General features: G+C 46.3%; 1 protein-coding gene across 2 annotated transcripts in view; it reads left to right on the plus strand.

The window, feature by feature from the left end:
• Positions 1-19044, plus strand: part of LOC311111168 (polypeptide N-acetylgalactosaminyltransferase 18-like) — a 103588-nt gene that overhangs the window by 33806 nt on the left and 50738 nt on the right. For both annotated transcript variants that reach the window (XM_084153857.1, XM_084153856.1), the window contains exons 2-3: positions 9666-9861; positions 10533-10699. In XM_084153857.1, coding sequence (XP_084009983.1) covers positions 9666-9861; positions 10533-10699 — 363 coding nt within the window. The remainder of the gene's footprint in view (positions 1-9665; positions 9862-10532; positions 10700-19044) is intronic.

The following is a 19044-nucleotide window of genomic DNA, read 5'->3' on the forward strand; positions in this document are numbered from 1 at the left end:
GGGTCTGTAGTCATTTAGGCAGGTTACCTTAGTGTTCTTGGGCACAGGGACTATGGTGGTCTGCATGAAACATGTTGGTATTACAGACTCAGTCAGGGACAGGTTGAAAATGTCAGTGAAGACACTTGCAAGTTGGTCAGCGCATGCTCGGAATACACGTCCTGGTAATCCATCTGGCCCTGCGACCTTGTGAATGTTGACCTGTTTAAAGGGCTTACTCACATCGGCTACGGAGAGCGTGATCACACAGTCGTCTGGAACAGCTGATGCTCTCATGCATGCTTCAGTGTTGCTTGCCTCGAAGCGAGCATAGAAGTAATTTAGCTCGTATGGTAGGCTCATGTCACTGGGCAGCTCGCGGCTGTGCTTCCCTGCCACATTCGACGAGCGTCGGAGCCGGTGTAGTACGATTCAATCTTAGTCCTGTATTGACGCTTTGCCTGTTTGATGGGTCGGTGGAGGGCATAGCGGGATTTCTTATAAGTGTCGGTGTTAGAGTCCCGCTCCTTGAAAGCGGCAGCTCTACCCTTTAGCTCAGTGCAGATGTTGCCTGTAATCCATGGCTTCTGGTTTGGGTATGTATGTATGGTCACTGTGGGGACGATGTTATCGATGCACTTATTGATGAAGCCAGTGACTGATGTGGTGTACTCCTCAATGCCATCGGATGAATCCCGGAACATATTCCAGTCTGTGCTAGCATGACAGTCCTGTAGCTTAGCATCTGCGTCACCTGACAATTTCTTTATTGACCGAGTCACTGGTGCTTCCTGCTTTAGTTTTTTCTTGTAAGCAGGAATCAGGAGGATAGAATTATGGTCAGATTTGCCAAATGGAGGGCGAGGGAAAGCTTTGTATGATTCTCTGTGTGTGGAGTAAAGGTGGTGTAGAGTTTTTTTTTCCTCTGGTTGCACTTTTAACATGCTGGTAGAAATGAGGTAAAACGGATTTAAGGTTCCCTGCATTAAAGTCCCCGGCCACTAGGAGCGCCGCCTCTGGATGAGCGTTTTCCTGTTTGCTTATGGCCTTATACAGCTCATTGAGTGCGGTCTTAGTGCCAGCATCGGTTTGTGATGGTAAATAGACAGTTACGAAAAATATAAATTAGATTAAAACTCTCTTGATAAATAGTGTGGTCTACAGCTTATCATGAGATACTCTACCTCAGGCGAGCAAAACCGTGAGATTTCCATAATATTAGATTTAGTGCACCAGCTGTTGTTTACAAATATACACAGACCACCACACCTTGTCTTACCGGAGGCGGCTGTATGTTATCAATGTCTTCGTTCAGCCACGACTCGGTGAAACATAAGATATTACAGTTTTTAATGTCCCGTTGGTAGGATTTTCGTGATCGTAGCTCGTCTAGTTTGTTATCCAATGATTGTACGTTGGCTAATAGGACTGATGGTAGAGGCAGATTACCCACTCGCCGTCGGAACCTTACAAGGCACCCCGACCTACGTCCCCAATATCTCTGTCTCTTTCTCCTGCGAATGATGGGGATTTGGGCCTCGTCGGGTGTCTGAAGTAAATCCTTCGCGTCCGACTCGTTAAAGAACAAATCTTCGTCCAGTACGAGGTGAGTAATCGCTGTCCTGATATCCAGAAGCTCTTTTCGGTCATAAGAGACAGTGGCAGAAACATTATGTACAAAATAAGTTACAAATAACGCAAAAAAACACACACAATAGCACAATCGGTTAGGAGCCCGTAAAACGGCAGCCATCTCCTCCGAAGACATTGTTCAAGCGTCTCTCGTGATTATTCATAATCATACTGTCACGGTTTCGGCCGAGGCTGCTCCTCTTCCTTGTTCGGGCAGGCTTCGGCGGTCGTCGTCTCCGGAGTACTAGCTGCCACCGTTCTATGTTTCATGTTCGTTTGGTTTTGTCTCTTTGTAACACCTGTCCCTTGTTTGTGTTTGATGATGTCCCCTATTTAGTTTCATTTGTTTGGGTCAGGTGTTATGCGTAATTGTTTATTGTCAGACTGCCTCTGTATGGTATTATTCTCTCGTTGTTGCTGGTCCCGAGAGTTCGCACTGCGTGCGCTTTTCTTGTATATTTCGCACTGTGTTTGTGCGTAATTGTTTTGCGCCACCCGGTTGGGTTGGCGACTATTGTTGTTCACGTGTTTTTGAACGTTACTAAAGGACGGTTGAAGTCATCCTGGTTCCTGCGCTTGATTCCTTCCACTCATCTACACACACCACTCTGACAGAATTACGCATCATCCATGGAATCAGCAGGAGCGACCGCGCAAACAGCCGGGATGGAGGAACGTCTTCGTGGGCAGGAGGATCGTATTAACCAGGTCTGTCATGCCCTGGAGGGGGTGATGAACACTCTTCACCGATGGGAAACCAGCGGGGTACCCACGCCCCCACGAGCCGAACCATCCCCATCGGCCAGTCCTCCTGCCTCATCTCCGGAACCCAGTGGGATTCGGCTCTCGCTCCCGGGGGCGTACGACGGCTCCACTGCCGGGTGTCAAGGGTTCCTGCTGCAAGTGGAGCTCTACCTCGCCACCGTACACCCGGCGCCCTCGGGACACGAGAGCGTCTCAGCCCTCATCTCCTGTCTCACCGGCAAGGCGTTGGAGTGGGCCAACGCCGAATGGAGGAGAATGGACGCCGCTACCACTAACTATGCGGAGTTCTCCCGCCGCTTCCGTGCTGTGTTTGACCATCCACCAGAGGGGAAGGCGGCGGGGGAGCGTCTGTTCTACCTCCGACAGGGGATGAGGAGCGCCCAGGACTTTGCCTTGGAGTTCCGGACCCTAGCGGCCGATGCAGGGTGGAATGAGCGGGCCCATATCGACCACTTCCGCTGCAGCCTCCGGGAGGACGTCCAGCGAGAGTTGGCGTGCAGGGACACCTCGTTGACCTTTGACCAGCTTGTCGACATGGCCATTCGGCTGGATACCCTGCTCGCCACCCGTGGACGTCCCGGGGGGGGTTCGCCCATTCCACTCTCCAGCACCTCCGAGCCGAGCCCTATGGAGCTCGGGGGTGCTGGCGCTAGGGAACGGAGGAGTAGGAACCCGAGGGGGCCCGTTCCCTGCACTAACTGTGGCCGTGGAGGGCACACCGCGGCTAGGTGTTGGGGAGGGTCCCCCGGTGAAGGAGAAGGCAGGTCACGCATTGGGGGGTCCCCCCAGGTGAGTAGGCGCCCTACTTACCCAGAGCTTTCTGTCGTGCACCTAACCTTGCCTGTTTGTTTTCCACAGGTTGCACCTCGTTCCCAGCATAAGGCGCTGGTAGATTCAGGCGCAGCTGGGAATTTTGTAGATCGCCAGTTCTGTATAGAGTTAGGGATTCCCCTCCTTCCAGTTGATAAGCCTTTTCCCGTTCATGCCCTAGATAGCCGTCCGTTAGGGTTGATTAGGGAGGTCACAGCACCCCTTCAGATGATGGCGCAGGAGGGTCATGAGGAGATAATTCAGCTCTATCTGATTGACTCTCCTGCGTATCCGGTAGTGCTGGGTCTTCCCTGGTTGATGACCCATGACCCTACTATTATGTGGCGACAGAAAGCTCTTAAAGGGTGGTCTGCCCAGTGTGAGGGGCGGTGTCTGGGTGTTTCCATAGGGGCGACCTCGGTGGAAAGTCCGAATCTAATGACAGCACTGCATATTCCCCCCGAGTATGAGGATTTGAAACTGGTGTTTAGTAAGACTAGGGCGGCGCAGCTGCCGCCTCATAGACGGGGGGATTGTGCGATAGATCTCCAGTCAGGAGCAGCTCTCCCGCGGAGCCATGTGTATCCCTTGTCTCAAGAGGAGAGGAAGGCAATGGAGACGTACATCGCTGAGTCTCTTAGACAGGGATACATACGGGCCTCCACTTCACCCGCTTCCTCGAGTTTCTTTTTTGTGAAGAAAAAGGATGGAGGTCTGCGCCCGTGTATTGATTACCGCGGTCTCAATCAGATCACAGTGAAGTACAGCTATCCACTTCCTCTGATTGCGACTATGATGGAGTCACTGCACGGTGCGCAGTTCTTTACAAAATTGGATCTCAGGAGCGCATATAACTTGGTGCGCATTAGAGAGGGCGATGAATGGAAGACAGCGTTTAGCACGACTTCCGGACACTACGAGTATCTAGTCATGCCATATGGGTTAATGAATGCTCCCTCAGTCTTCCAATCCTTCGTCGATGAGATTTTCCGGGACATGCAGGGACAGGGAGTAGTTGTGTACATCGACGACATTCTGGTGTACAGTCCTACCCGTGCAGAGCATGTAGCCCTGGTGCGCCGAGTATTGAGGAGGCTGTTGGAGCATGACCTATATGTCAAGGCAGAGAAATGTCTGTTTTTTCAGAAGTCGGTCTCCTTTCTGGGTTACCAGTTGTCTGCGTCAGGGGTGAAGATGGAGGTAGACCGGGTGTCAGCTGTGCGTAATTGGCAGACCCCAACCACTGTGAAGGAGGTGCAACAGTTCTTGGGTTTTGCGAATTATTACCGGAGATTTATCCGGGGTTTTGGACAGGTGGCAGCTCCCATAACGTCTCTGTTAAAGGGGGGTCCGGTGCGCTTGCGGTGGTCAGCTCAGGCGGACAGGGCATTTGGGAGACTGAAGGACCTGTTTACCTCGGCGCCGGTGTTGGCGCATCCAGATCCCTCTTTACCGTTCCAGGTAGAGGTGGACGCGTCAGAGGCCGGGATAGGGGCCGTTCTTTCCCAGCGTTCTGGCACTCCACCTAAACTCCGTCCCTGTGCGTTTTATTCAAAGAAGCTCAGTCCGGCGGAGCGGAATTATGACGTAGGAGACAGGGAGCTGTTAGCCGTGGTACAGGCCCTAAAGGTGTGGCGGCATTGGCTCGAGGGGGCTCAACACCCTTTCCTCATTCTAACTGACCATCGTAACCTGGAGTACATCCGGGCAGCTAGGAGACTGAATCCTCGCCAGGCCCGCTGGACTATGTTTCTAGCCCGGTTTGTGTTTAAGATCACATACATCCCTGGGTCCCAGAACGGGAAGGCAGATGCTCTGTCTTGGCGGTATGACGCGGAGGAGAGGTCCGTTGAGCCCACGCCCATACTACCAGAGTCTTGTCTGGTTGCACCGGTGGTGTGGGAGGTTGATGGCGAGATCGAGCGGGCGTTACGCACCGACCCGAGTCCTCCACAGTGTCCAGTGGGTCGGACGTACGTTCCGCTCGAGGTACGCGATCGCCTCATTTGTTGGGCTCATACGTCCCCCTCCTCTGGCCATCCGGGTATCGGCCGGACAGTGCACTGCCTTAGCACGAAGTACTGGTGGCCAACGTTAGCTAGGGATGTGAGGATTTATGTCTCCTCCTGTTCGGTGTGTGCCCAGTGTAAGGCGCCCAGACATTTGCCCAGGGGTAAGTTACAACCCCTGCCTATTCCACAACGACCCTGGTCCCACCTCTCGGTGGATTTTGTTACCGACCTTCCCCCCTCACAGGGGAATACTACCATCCTGGTCGTTGTGGATCGGTTCTCGAAGGCCTGTCGTCTCCTTCCCATGCCGGGTCTACCCACTGCCCTACAGACCGCAGAGGCTCTGTTCACCCATGTCTTCCGGCATTACGGGGTACCCGAGGATATAGTGTCTGACCGAGGCCCCCAGTTCACCTCCAGAGTGTGGAGAGCATTTATGGAACGGTTGGGGGTTTCGGTAAGCCTTACCTCGGGTTACCACCCGGAGAGTAATGGGCAGGTTGAACGTGTGAACCAGGATGTGGGTAGGTTTCTGAGGTCATACTGTCAGGGCCGGCCGGAGGAGTGGGCGAGATATGTGCCCTGGGCCGAGATGGCACAGAACTCTCTTCGCCACTCCTCCACCCAACTAACCCCTTTTCAGTGTGTATTAGGGTACCAGCCGGTTCTGGCACCATGGCATGAGAGCCAGATCGAGGCCCCCGCTGTGGATGAGTGGGTGCGGCGCTCGGAGGAGACGTGGGACGCTGCACACGTCCATCTGCAGCGTGCCATACGTCGACAGAAGACGAGCGCCGACCTACACCGCAGTGAGGGGCCAGTGTACGCACCTGGAGATCGACTCTGGCTCTCAACCAGAAACCTGCCCCTCCGCCTGCCCTGCCGGAAGCTGGGTCGGCGGTTTGTGGGGCCCTTTAAAGTCCTGAGGAGATTGAACGAGGTGAGTTACAGGTTGGAACTACCTATTGATTACAAGAATATTAACCCCTCGTTCCATGTGTCTCTCCTCAGGCCGGTGGTAGCTGGTCCACTCCAGGACTTTGAGATTGAGGAGACTCCTCCACCCCCGTTGGACATCGAGGGGGCTCCGGCGTACACCGTGAGGTCCATCCTTGATTCGAGACGCCGGATGGGGGGTCTTCAATATCTCGTGGAGTGGGAGGGGTACGGTCCGGAGGAGCGGTGCTGGGTGCCAAGGAGGGACATATTGGACCAGTCCCTGCTGACCGAGTTCCATCGGGGTCATCCTGCGCGCCCTGCTCCGCGTCGTCCGGGTCGTCCCCGAGCCCCGGGTCGGCGCACGGCTGGGGCCGCGCGTCAAGGGGGGGGTACTGTCACGGTTTCGGCCGAGGCTGCTCCTCTTCCTTGTTCGGGCAGGCTTCGGCGGTCGTCGTCTCCGGAGTACTAGCTGCCACCGTTCTATGTTTCATGTTCGTTTGGTTTTGTCTCTTTGTAACACCTGTCCCTTGTTTGTGTTTGATGATGTCCCCTATTTAGTTTCGTTTGTTTGGGTCAGGTGTTATGCGTAATTGTTTATTGTCAGACTGCCTCTGTATGGTATTATTCTCTCGTTGTTGCTGGTCCCGAGAGTTCGCACTGCGTGCGCTTTTCTTGTATATTTCGCACTGTGTTTGTGCGTAATTGTTTTGCGCCACCCGGTTGGGTTGGCGACTATTGTTGTTCACGTGTTTTTGAACGTTACTAAAGGACGGTTGAAGTCATCCTGGTTCCTGCGCTTGATTCCTTCCACTCATCTACACACACCACTCTGACACATACACCATATTTCACCATGTTCTCTGTAATTAGCATGTGACCATATAGCATGTGACCATATACAGTACTTACAGTAGATACTATTAGTATTGAGAACAAGGTTGTTTGTTTCATAGGAAAGTCCAATGCCGCTCTGCATGCATACATACCACTGACTCAAGTAATAAGATTAAATGCTATACTTTGTCACCATAGCAGGCTAGCAAAGGCAGAGATGCTGCACTGATTTATGATGCAGCACTGTGTTCCTGATAGCACAGGAGGTTGGTGGCACCTTAATTGGGGAGAACGGGCTCGTGTTAATGACTGGAGCGGAATTAGTGGAATGGTATCAAATACATGTACATCAAACACATGCTCCGTTCCAGCCATTATTAAGAGCCGTTCTCCCCTCAGCAACCTCCTGTTCCTGATAGAGACCTTTACCAAGCTATACAGAGGACATAGACAGGCTATTGGAGGTAGTGTTTCCTTTCTCAGACAGTATACCATTCAATCTTGCAGTGGTCTAAGGCACTGCATCGCAGTGCTAGCTATGCCACTAGAGATCCTGGTTCGAATCCAGGCTCTGTCGTAGCCGGCTGCGACCGGGAGACCCATGGGGCGGCGCACAATTGGCCCAGCGTCGTCCAGGGTAGGGGAGGGAATGGCTGGCAGGGATGTAGCTCAGTTGGTAGAGCATGGCGTTTGCAACGCCAGGGTTGTGGGTTCGATTCCCACGGGGGGCCATTATGAAAAATAAAATAATGTATGCACTCACTAACTGTAAGTCGCTCTGGATAAGAGCGTCTGCTAAATGACTGTGATGAGGTGAATCAACCATCTGCTGTGTTTATTTTGAGTTTTAGATAATTCATTAAAATCTCATATTTCCTTCTGAATTTGTTGGATGTATAACTATAGCATTACTTGTTCATGTTTGACTATTCATGGTTTGGAAAACACATCACATTTTTTATACCTGGAAAATAAATGGAAAAGATTTTTACCTACTGTCTAGCTTCATTTTCTTTTAATCAGTAACAGTGGGTTTCTGTGAAAGGGTAATGGTTCATTGTCGTGCTGCCATCAAACCGATTCTCATAGTGCTGTTGTTTCAAGTTTAAACTCTAGTCTAATTCTCACCCCATTTTTTTTTTATATGACCTCATGTTAGGGGAAATTTAATTTGGCTTGTCAGAGCAATTATTTTAGTCTGCTGAGTTGAACTGGAAATACCTGGAGGCAATCTAGATTTGTTGGCCCATTGACATTTTGTTTGCTTTCATTTTAAGTATCTCATGTTTTTCTTACAGTATGTTGTTACCCAGGTTTCTGAATAAAACACTGTATAATAGTAACATTTGCATATGAATTACCTTATTTTTCCTTCATGTAGTTGTCTGGAGAGTGTGCATCATATCACATGCCCACATCTGACAGACCAGGTTTTCATTCAGCCCAGGGACCTCCCTGACTCCACAGTCTCAGTTTCCTTACTGGTCTAATTTACAATGGCCTTACACACTCTGCCTTGTTTTGTGTATAGAAACCAATGACTACTCAGTGACATTCCCAACTCCCCTGTGTTACAAGGTATTGGCTAAACCCCTTAAACAAAGACTGTCCTCCTGGTAAACTTGAGCCCCACTGTGGTCACCATGTGAGATGTGTGTTTGAGAAGAAATGGGAGACCTTGTAGGCTTAACGTCATCACAGCAGCCAGAACAAAATGAGCAGATTGAAAACCTACAGCACTTCAGCTTGATTTCCTGCAGTTTTCTCTAAGATCATTCTGGATCCATTCAAAGCTCCTAGATAGACACACTACACTGAACCATCGTAAAATAACCTTTTTCAATGATCCCCTTCAGAGTAACAGAAGTGACATTCAAGATTTGCACAAATATATTGAGTCTTTTTTCCTTGTGTCTTCACAGCGATCATAAATGTCATCGAGCTGTACAACAATGTCACATTCAAATCACACTGCAGAGCTTTACAGAGCTTTAAGATGTATCATTCTATCCTCACTCTGACAGTGTAGAATCCCTCCACACTGGGATTTAAAGGAATGAGTGCATTAAATGAAAGCCCTGGGACATACTGTGTGTGGCTGTGAGTCATAGAGGAAGGACACAGGATCTAGTTAAATTCAATTGGATTCCAGGAGTAAACACTGTAATCACATGTACAAACGCCGAGTCTGTTTGACAGCTTTAATGTTTCACTTTGTCATGCTCACTGGAGCCTTCATTTCTATCGACTTCGTTAAATGTGTCTTTGGTTTACAAACCACTAGCCCGTGGCTGCGTTCTGCGAGGGCTCACATCACAATGCTTGACTACATCTTTCTCAGTGACCATGGAAATCTATTATCTTGAAAAGTTGTATAAATGGATAGTCTATTTTCTATCATTGTATATGAGTGTAATACCATACAATTATTTACTCAACAATTAGAATTGTATATGGATATTAATATTGTTACTGCTTTCTAAGGTGTGATAGCTGTGTGGACATAAGCAGTGTAACATCAATTAATGTATTAATGAAAGAGCTCTACCAAGTGTCCTAACGGCAGTTACATTGACCTTGTTATTGAAGCGTTCCTCTTACCTCTCATGCGCCCTCAGTAACAGGCAGGGACTATGTGTGGCTGGCTGGCTTATACAAATATTCTAGCTTTTTCTCTCTCTCTGGCTCACACAGAAACCCCACTGAAAGGAGAGGATGTTCTAGGAGACAAATCGTTTTCTGACTCGTCCCTGTTTGCCCACTGGGGTCAGGAGCTGAGCGCTGACAGCCGCAGGGTGGCCCTGAAGATGTTCCAGTATTATGGCTACAACGGCTACCTCAGTGACCGCCTCTCCCTTGACAGAGCCATCCCAGACCTCAGACCTGATGGGTAAGCTGAGCTCTCCTAATAAAGCACACAAAAACACTGAGAATATCACCCACTCCCCCCAAGTCATACCAGCAGCCCAGGGGCTAACAGGAACTTCATATCCAGACTGTCTGATTTCACTATGGTCTGACTATAACACACTAGTTGTGATAGTTTTGGATACAGACTATACGGAAGAGCACACATTAGAGTCCCCCCTTGTTTGACTGTGTAGAGCGCATAAAAAACAAACTGCCTAGTGGGTTTTCATGTTGAGAATATGCCTCTGCATTTGACTCAAGCCCTCACTGTTTTGACAGGCAACAGAGGACGAAAGTGTTACTTCAAAACAGTGGGGTGCAATTTTATCTCCCATAATTACCATCTCTTGTCTACCCAGTAGGTGCATAAAAGACCCTCACTCCCCCTCTCTGTCTATCTGTGGTTCTCACACAATAAAGATACATTGTGAAAAGTGTCATATCTTATCCATCTGCTGTTGGGTTTAGAAGTCTGCCAGGGACATTAACATAACAACCACCTCAACATTGAGACCACAAATTGCCCAGGCGTCTGAGAAACAGCCAGATCTTTTTAATATAGCTAGAATGTTACTGCTATGAATGTCCACTTCTCTAAACCAGGTCCATTCTTTCCACACTCCACTCACAACAGGTATATTTTCTTCCCAGGTGTAAAAACATCACGTATCCCTCTAACCTCCCTCAAGTGAGCATCGTGTTTATCTTTGTGAACGAGGCCTTGTCCGTCATCCTGCGTTCCATCCACTCTGCAATGCACAGGACCCCCTCCCACCTCCTCAAAGAGATCATCCTGGTTGATGACAACAGTGACAACGGTGAGTATCATTAGACTGTATATAACTGAAATTACCCATGATTAAAGTGTATTGCAACAAAGTGTTTTGTCTGAAGCAGCCATAGCTTGCTCATATTTTGTTTGATTGCCTTTTCATTTGAGAACTTGAGTGGTGGTACTTTTCTTTCGCTCCTGGTGGCCTCCAGTTTATCAGTGGGAATCTTCCAATCTTAGTAATTACCCCTTTGTTTCTTGTAGACTCTCTTTCTATAATCTAGCTCTTTAATGTCCTTAATTAGGGGATGTGCTCACTGGATTTAAAGGATAGGTGGAAGAATACTAATTAGCAGGAAAAGCAGGGAGATCTGCCTGTAGATTACCATCCGGAGAGGTAATTAAGTATTTTGAATTTATGGCCTCCCAGCTCTGTGAGCCCACTGGTTCTGAGATCTGTCTCAAACTGTGCCTGGTTTAAAAGAAGAACACCAGCTGAGCCTATGGAGTCCCACCACAAGCACACAGTCTTTTAAGACAGCGCTGCCGTATCTGTGAGCGACCTGTGTCTACTGTTACTAATGGCCACCGTCACACAGTCTGGTGTGGAGGGGAAGGCTGATTAAAGATTAAGCCAGCTGTGAGATGTAGGCAAACATCCCACTGTTGTAGAGTTTGTGCAGGACTATATCACTAAAAGTCAATATGGCCAGCTATCAGTTGGTGCAGACTGACAGTCAGTGGGTTGGGTCAGCCAGAAGAACCTCATACTCTCCCTGCTGGGATAAGAACTCATTTAAAGATACCCCTCTTTCCTTTTCTCCCTAGTCTCTTCTCTCCTCTCTATCCTGCTGAGCACTCAACCTCCTGCACCCTTCTGCTAAACCCTAGGTACCTGAGGCACACTTTATTGCCTCAGCGAGTTGTCAGCCTCATGGGACAGTCCATTATTACCTGGGTACGGGGGGTAGGCTGAGTGCCCCTATCTGGAGATGCCATCTGTTTCCCCTAAGTGAGGTGAAAATCCAAAGGTTGTTGCCGTCCTCTCTCAGCTCAAGTGGATTACCGTGTCCCATGGAGGCTTTGATTTTATCACGTAATTGGGAGGCAGAGAGCAGCCCCTGAGGTCCCTCAGGAAAGCTAGTCACGCCGTGACATTTTGCTAATGGCATTGCAACCTGTTTGCCAGAGCATTCTGTCAGATTCACTCTGATAGATTTACCCTTATCATTATCGCCATGATTGCTAATCTTATCTCTACTAAATGTTGTCAGCCTGTTGACCCGTGGTGCTGCCGAGGCTGTTTCAGGGGGTCACCAACTAGCTGCTGTCCTCCAGCACCAGGAGCATCATAATGGGAATCTCTCTCTGCAGAGAGTTCACCTCCACCTCCACCCAGCATTAAATTTGCAGGAGAAACTGTGACCATTGAGGGAAAGAAGGGCCAATTTATCTGGCTGATTGGATGATGTCCCCGACCTGAGGAAGACATGTCTCCATGCCACAGGGACTCTGACAGGTGTCCAATCACCTGACTGATTGGAGGAAGGCTCAAGATTTCATAGCAAGCCAAGCAGAATTTGGAATGGCTGCCAAGGACTGCCCAGTGTTTCAACATTGTGCTACACTCTACTGTATTTAAGGATAATTGTAAACAGCAGAACTTATATTGTTTGGAATGTTGTCAGTCCTTAGTTGAACCTGTCATCTTGTGTATTTCTCTGTATTCATTTCAGCATGAGGTCATCTGACAGGGTTGTATCACAGAGTGAGTTTCCAAATGATTATCCTTACGAACAGGCAATGAGGACCCATTAGGCACATCCTAACAGACAAAGAGTAGAATATCTAAGAGGGTGTCATGCCTTGTTATCCAGCTACTCTCCATTGCAGGGAGAAAGGCTGAATATCACAGGCCTAGAGCAAGAAGCATGAAGGAGTATCCATCTTTGTCCGTCCACTCTCTCTGTCTCAGTCTCTCTCTGGTTCCGCATCATCTTCTCTCAGACTCCATACATCAGTCTACCCCTCTTTTATATCTATTTGTTTCTCTTTCGTTCGCCTTTTCTCTCTCTCTCTCTCTCTCTCTCTCTCTCTCTCTCTCTCTCTCTCTCTCTCTCTCTCTCTCTCTCTCTCTCTCTCTCTCTCTCTCTCTCTCTCTCTGTCTCTCTCTCTCTCGCTCTCTCGCTCTCTCTCTTTTCTCTTTCCATCACTCTCTCTTGGTCTGGGCAGAGTGACGAGGATTTGTTCATGTATTACATTCACAGCCCTGACAGAGTTGCCAACCCAGGCTCATTTTGAGTGATGGACGGCAGCCTCTGTGTCTCTCCAACTCCCAGCTCATTACATTTACATTTACATTTTAGTCATTTAGCAGACGCTCTTATCCAGAGCGACTTACAGGAGCAATTAGGGTTAAGTTCCTTGCTCAAGGGCACATTTACGTCATTTAGCAGACGCTCTTATCCAGAGCGACTCACCAATTGGTGCGTTCACCCTATAGCCAGTGGGATAATCACTTTACAATTTCTTTTTTTTTTTTTTTTTTTTTTTTTTTGGGGGGGGGGGGGGGGGTAGAAGGATTACTTTATAGCTACAATACATACAGAGACTTTGACTAAACAACAAGGATTGGGTCCATCCCCCCTGGATTATAAGCTCCTCAGCTATGCCCGATTTCGAAAGACACATTTTGAATATAGGAAACGGCATAATGATACAGTGAGTTCCAAAAGTATTGGGACAGTGATACATTTGTTGTTGTTTTGGCTCTGTACTCCAGCAGTTTGGATTTGAAATTATACAATGACTATGAAGTTAAAGTGCAGACTGTCAGCTTTAATTTGAGGGTATTTTCATCCATATCGGGTGAGCCGTTTAGAAATCTACAGAGGCATAAATATCATACCCCACCAAATTTCTAACCTCCCCTGTTATTGTAATGGTGAGAGGTTAGCATGTTTTGGGGGTATGATATTTGTGCATCTCTAACTTTCTCACTCATCATTATTCACAATTCATTCAGGACAGTCCGTAGTCATGGTGGCATCCACGTTAATGTAGAAGTGTTTAGAAACATATTATATTCTTATTTACAATAAAAGTGACTCCAAAATGACACAATACATGATTTACCATTCATTTCTATTGGGCACAAAATAATCTTTTTATTTTTATTTTTATGTAAGAAAATGCATCCAACAACTTTGTAGAGTCACAAGCTTGATGTAATCATTGCGTGCTAGGAAAATGGGACCAAATACTTAACATTTGTCTACTTTAATAAACATATACACTACCAGTCAAAAGTTTGGACACACCTACTCATTCAAGGGTTTTTCTTAATTTTTACTATTTTTTACATTGTAGAACAATAGTGAAGACATCAAAACTATGAAATAACACATATGGAATCATGTAGTAACCAAAAAAGTGTTAAACAAATCAAAATATATTTTATATTTGAGATTCTTCAAAGTAGCCACCCTTTGCCTTGATGACAGCTTTGCACACTCTTGGCATTCTCTCAACCAGCTTCATGAGGTAGTCACCTGGAATGCATTTCAATTAACAGGTGTGCCTTCTTAAAAGGTAATTTGTGGAATTTCTTTCCTTCTTAATGCATTTGAGCCAATCAGTTGTGTTGTGACAAGGTAGCCCTATTTGGTAAAAGACCAAGTCCATATTATGGCAAGAACAGCTCAAATAAGCAAAGAGAAATGACAGTCCATCATTACTTTAAGACAGTCAATACAGAACATTTCAAGAACTTTGAAAGTTTCTTCAAGTGCAGTCGCAAAAACCATCAAGTGCTATGATGAAACTGGCTCTCATGAGGACCACAACAGGAATGGAAGACCCAGAGTTACCTCTGCTGCAGAGGATAAGTTCATTAGAGTTACCAGCCTCAGAAATTGCAACCCAAATAAATGCTTCACAGAGTTCAAGTCACAGACACATCTCAACATCAACTGTTCAGAGGGGACTGTGTGAATCAGGCCTTCATGGTCGAATTGCTGCAAAGAAACCACTACTAAAGGACACAAGCAATGGACATTAGACTGGTGGAAATTTGTCCTTTGGTCTGGAGTCCAAATTGGAGATTTTTGGTTCCAACCGCCGTGTCTTTGTGAGACGCGGTGTGGGTGAATGGATGATCTCTGCATGTGTAGTTCCTACCGTAAAGCATGGAGAAGGAGGTGTTATGGTGTAAGTGTGCTTTGCTGGTGACACTGTCTGTGATCTATTTAGAATTCAAGGCACACTTAACCAGTATGGCTACATTTACATTTACATTTACATTTTTGTCATTTAGCAGACGCTCTTATCCACAGCATTCTGCAGCGATACGCCATCCCATCTGGTTTGGGCTTAGTGGGACTATCATTTGTTTTTCAACAGGACAATGACCCAACACACCTCCAGGCTGTGTAAGGGCTATTTTACCAAGAAGGTGAGTGATGGAGTGCTGCATCAGATGACCTGGCCTCCACAATCCGCCAACCTCAACCCAATTGCTATGGTTTGGGATGAGTCGGATGGCAGAGTGAAGGAAAAGCAGCTAACAAGTGCTAAGCATATGTGGGAACTCCTTCAAGACTGTTGGAAAATAATTCCAGGTGAAGCTGGTTGAGAGAATGCCAAGAGTGTGCAAAGCTGTCATCAAGGCAAAGGGTGGCTATTTGAAGAATCTCAAATATAAAATATAATTTGATTTGTTTAACACTTTTCTGGTTACTACATGATTCCATATGTGTTATTTCATAGTGTTGATGTCTTCGCTATTATTCTACAATGTAGAAAATAGTAAAAATAAAGAAAAACCCTTGAATGAGTAGGTGTGTCCAAACTTTTGACAGTACTGTAAGTGAATTTGTCCCAATACTTTTGTTCCCCTAAAATGGGGGGACTATGCACAAAAAGTGCTGTAATTTCTAAACGGTTCACTCGATATGGATGAAAATACCCTCAAATTGTTTGACCAGCCGGGATGTCCTTGTCCCATCGAGCTCTAGCGACTCCTTGTGGGGGCCGGGCGCATGCACGCTGACTTCTGTCACCAGTTGTACGGTGTTTCCTCCGACACATTGGTGCGGCTAGCTTCCAGGTTAAGCGAGCAGTGTGTCAAAAAGCAGTACGGCTTGGCTGGGTTGTGTTTCGGAGGATGCATGGCTCTCGACCTTCACCTCTCCCGAGTCCATACGAGAGTTGCAGCGATGGGACAAGACTGTAACTACCAATTGGATATCACGAAATTGGGGAGAAAAAGGGGTAAAAAAATGAAAAATAAAACTGCACTTTAACGTCACGGTTATTGTATCATTTAAAATCTAAAGTGCTGGAGTACAGAGCCAAAACAACAACAAAATTGTCACTGTCCCAATACTTTTGGAGCTCACCGTATATCATCACCTATTCATTATGCTTCTTATACAGATGTAGGATCTTAATTTGAGCCAGTTTGCTACAGCAGGAAAATAATCCTGCAGCAACAGGAAATGTGAATTATTTTGTGTGTTATAATTAATGGACATTTTTGTAGGGTTAATACATTTTTCATAAGGGAAAATCAAGTCTGAAATTTCAAAGTGGAAATTACAAACTTCAGAAAACGTTTTAACCTCAAATACACTACACGTTTGAAAGGAAAGTTATCCTGCAACAGGGTGATCAAATTAAGATCCTACATCTGTACTGTGCATTTGCTTTTATAACAACCTATTATGTCCATGATTCTGCAGTTGTCTTCATTAGCTTTTTCCACATATTTACAAAACGGAATAATCTTTATGAAAGGAACTTTACATTTACATTTACATTTTAGTCATTTAGCAGACGCTCTTATCCAGAGCGACTTACAGTTAGTGAATACATATATATTTTTTTTATACTGGCCCCCCGTGGGAATCGAACCCACAACCCTGGCGTTGCAAACGCCATGCTCTATCAACTGAGCTACATCCCTGCCGGCCATTCCCTCCCCTACCCTGGACAACGCTGGGCCAATTGTGCGCCGCCCATGAGTCTCCCGGTCGCGGCCGGCTGCGACAGAGCCTGGATTCGAACCAGGATCTCTAGTGGCACAGTTAGCACTGCGATGCAGTGCTTTAGACCACTGCGCCACTCAGGAGAGTATATGAATCTATATGAAAAAGACTTTGCACTTGATGACTTTACAATAAGAGAGGATGTTGCAGTTTTGTACAGCTGGGTATTCCCACAGCTCTAGCTGTATAACTGTGCCTATTACATTCAAACATGAGAATTTCTTAGGAAGCTTCAGTTAGGATATCAGTCATAAAAGATTTATGTTCTTGGTCATCAGCCGTTCCCAGGGTAATGAACTTGTAACTCCATGTGCTTTATTATGATTAATTAGAAACCATTACACTTCATCATTCTTTTTCTCAATTCACACACATCTGAATCTCTTAATTATTAATTGTATAAAACAAATGACTAAATGAGTTAATGCGGCTGATGAAAAGTCATCAGCACGTGCCCATAAGGTGCCAATTGCTTTCCTGAGGAGACAGATAAAGGGAATGATCTGAACAGAGCATGTCATTTAGCTACTCCCCATTCCATCACTGAACTGATATGTGCCACTCTGAAAGCATTAACACAATTTGTGAAACATCTAGCAGCTTGTAACCAACTCTCATTTTCTGAAATAGAACAGCACCACCATTCACAGCACGTCCAGTTGGGCTATTGAACTTTCCCCAATGATCGATGAGGGACACATTTTGCTCAAGGATAAACCAAACACTAGTGTGCTCAGCCAAACAGAACAACTATTTCAAGGGCAAGGTGTTGTGCTTCAAGGCAGCAAAAAAGGTTTTCTCAGAACACAATCTACTTGACCTGAACTGCATGGGATGGAGTGGTTATTAGAAACAATTGTAACCATTGTATTATAAAATAATCTAATTCAATCATGTAGGATTCATATACTCCACATCATTCTTATATTTGCTGGAAAATGTGTTCTGTCCTTGAAAACACAAGTCTCTTAGGTCTAGTAGAGACCTCATGCTTTTTTATTCAGTGAGATTCTATAGTACATGGAGTTTCACTCCCTCAGACAATGTTTAGTATGCTGCTGTTCACTATGGGAGAAGATTAGAATGGAGACTGCTGCTTGAGGGGAACTACAGCTGCATTATGGGAAACAATGAGGAAGCAAAATGGCCAAGTAGAGCTAACACTCTCCAATCTCTACTTACCTCTCCTTGGGTTGTAATGAAATCAATGCCTCTTTGAGTATAATGACACTCAATGCTTTCCCTCTGAACAGGATGGCCATCAAAGTGTCTTATAAAGCCTTGATAGCTGATAGCTGTGCAGTGTCTACCCAGAATACCACAATTGGTTCTGTGAAAGTTCCCAGAACATTTGTTAGGGTGCGGCAAACATAACATAAACACTGTCCAGTTGTGCTGATGATTATACAATGTTTGTATAAAACATTCGCCTGATGTTGCAAGAACGTTCCCAGAACACATTGTCTTTTTGTATTATTACCTAACTTGGAAACCTAATGAGAATGTTTGGGGAATGTTCTGTGGTGGTTGTTACAGATGTTGTGCACAACATTTTAGTGAATGTTAGGAGAACATTCCAAGGATATTTCATTTAAAACATTTGCTGAAGAAAAACAAAATGTTGTTATCAAAAACATTATTTGAATGAATGCTTTTGGGATGTTATCATCCTAATGTTAGATAAAACCCTAACTAGAACTTAATGAGAATCTTAGCTAATGTTCTAGGAATGTTCCCAGTTTGCTGGGTAGCTACAAATGCTTTCTCATAAAGGTTCTTCAGTCTATCTCGGTGGAGCGCAATCCCCATAGCTGTGTGCTGTACTGAGTGTACTGACTGAAAGGGAACCACCCAAAAAAATGTTGGTAAGGAGGCAGATTCCTCTTGTCCTGTCTGGTCATTCTGTCCCATTCTCTGTGGATCCATTAGTGTTTACAGTAAGTCATTACTCCCAGGTGGACTGTTTGGTGTGGTGTTACACATGGTGAAATGTGTGATTATTGGATTATGGCTGCCAGCCATACACAGCACAGTAGCTGTAGTGTTTAGGGGTCCCTCTGTTCCTGGCCTGTAGTCATACCATCTGGTGAACACTGTGAGAGATGACTGATGGCACGTCAGATGCAAACAAGCAGGTGCCTGGTGGGGGTGTGCAAAGTCATTTACCACATCTCTCTACTTTATAATGATGCAGCAGAACGCTGAGACTTGAACAAGGGCACTTTGGAAGAGTCTAACTAACTGTATCTTCTTTATACTGTAGGCATTTCTCTGGAGGTTTACACAACACAGGTCATTAAAGTGTATTTAATATTCTTTGTAATTGACTGAAACCTTTGGATTG

The sequence above is a fragment of the Coregonus lavaretus genome, assembly GCF_964263955.1.
Source record: "Coregonus lavaretus genome assembly, chromosome: 37".
Lineage (NCBI taxonomy): Eukaryota > Metazoa > Chordata > Actinopteri > Salmoniformes > Salmonidae > Coregonus > Coregonus lavaretus.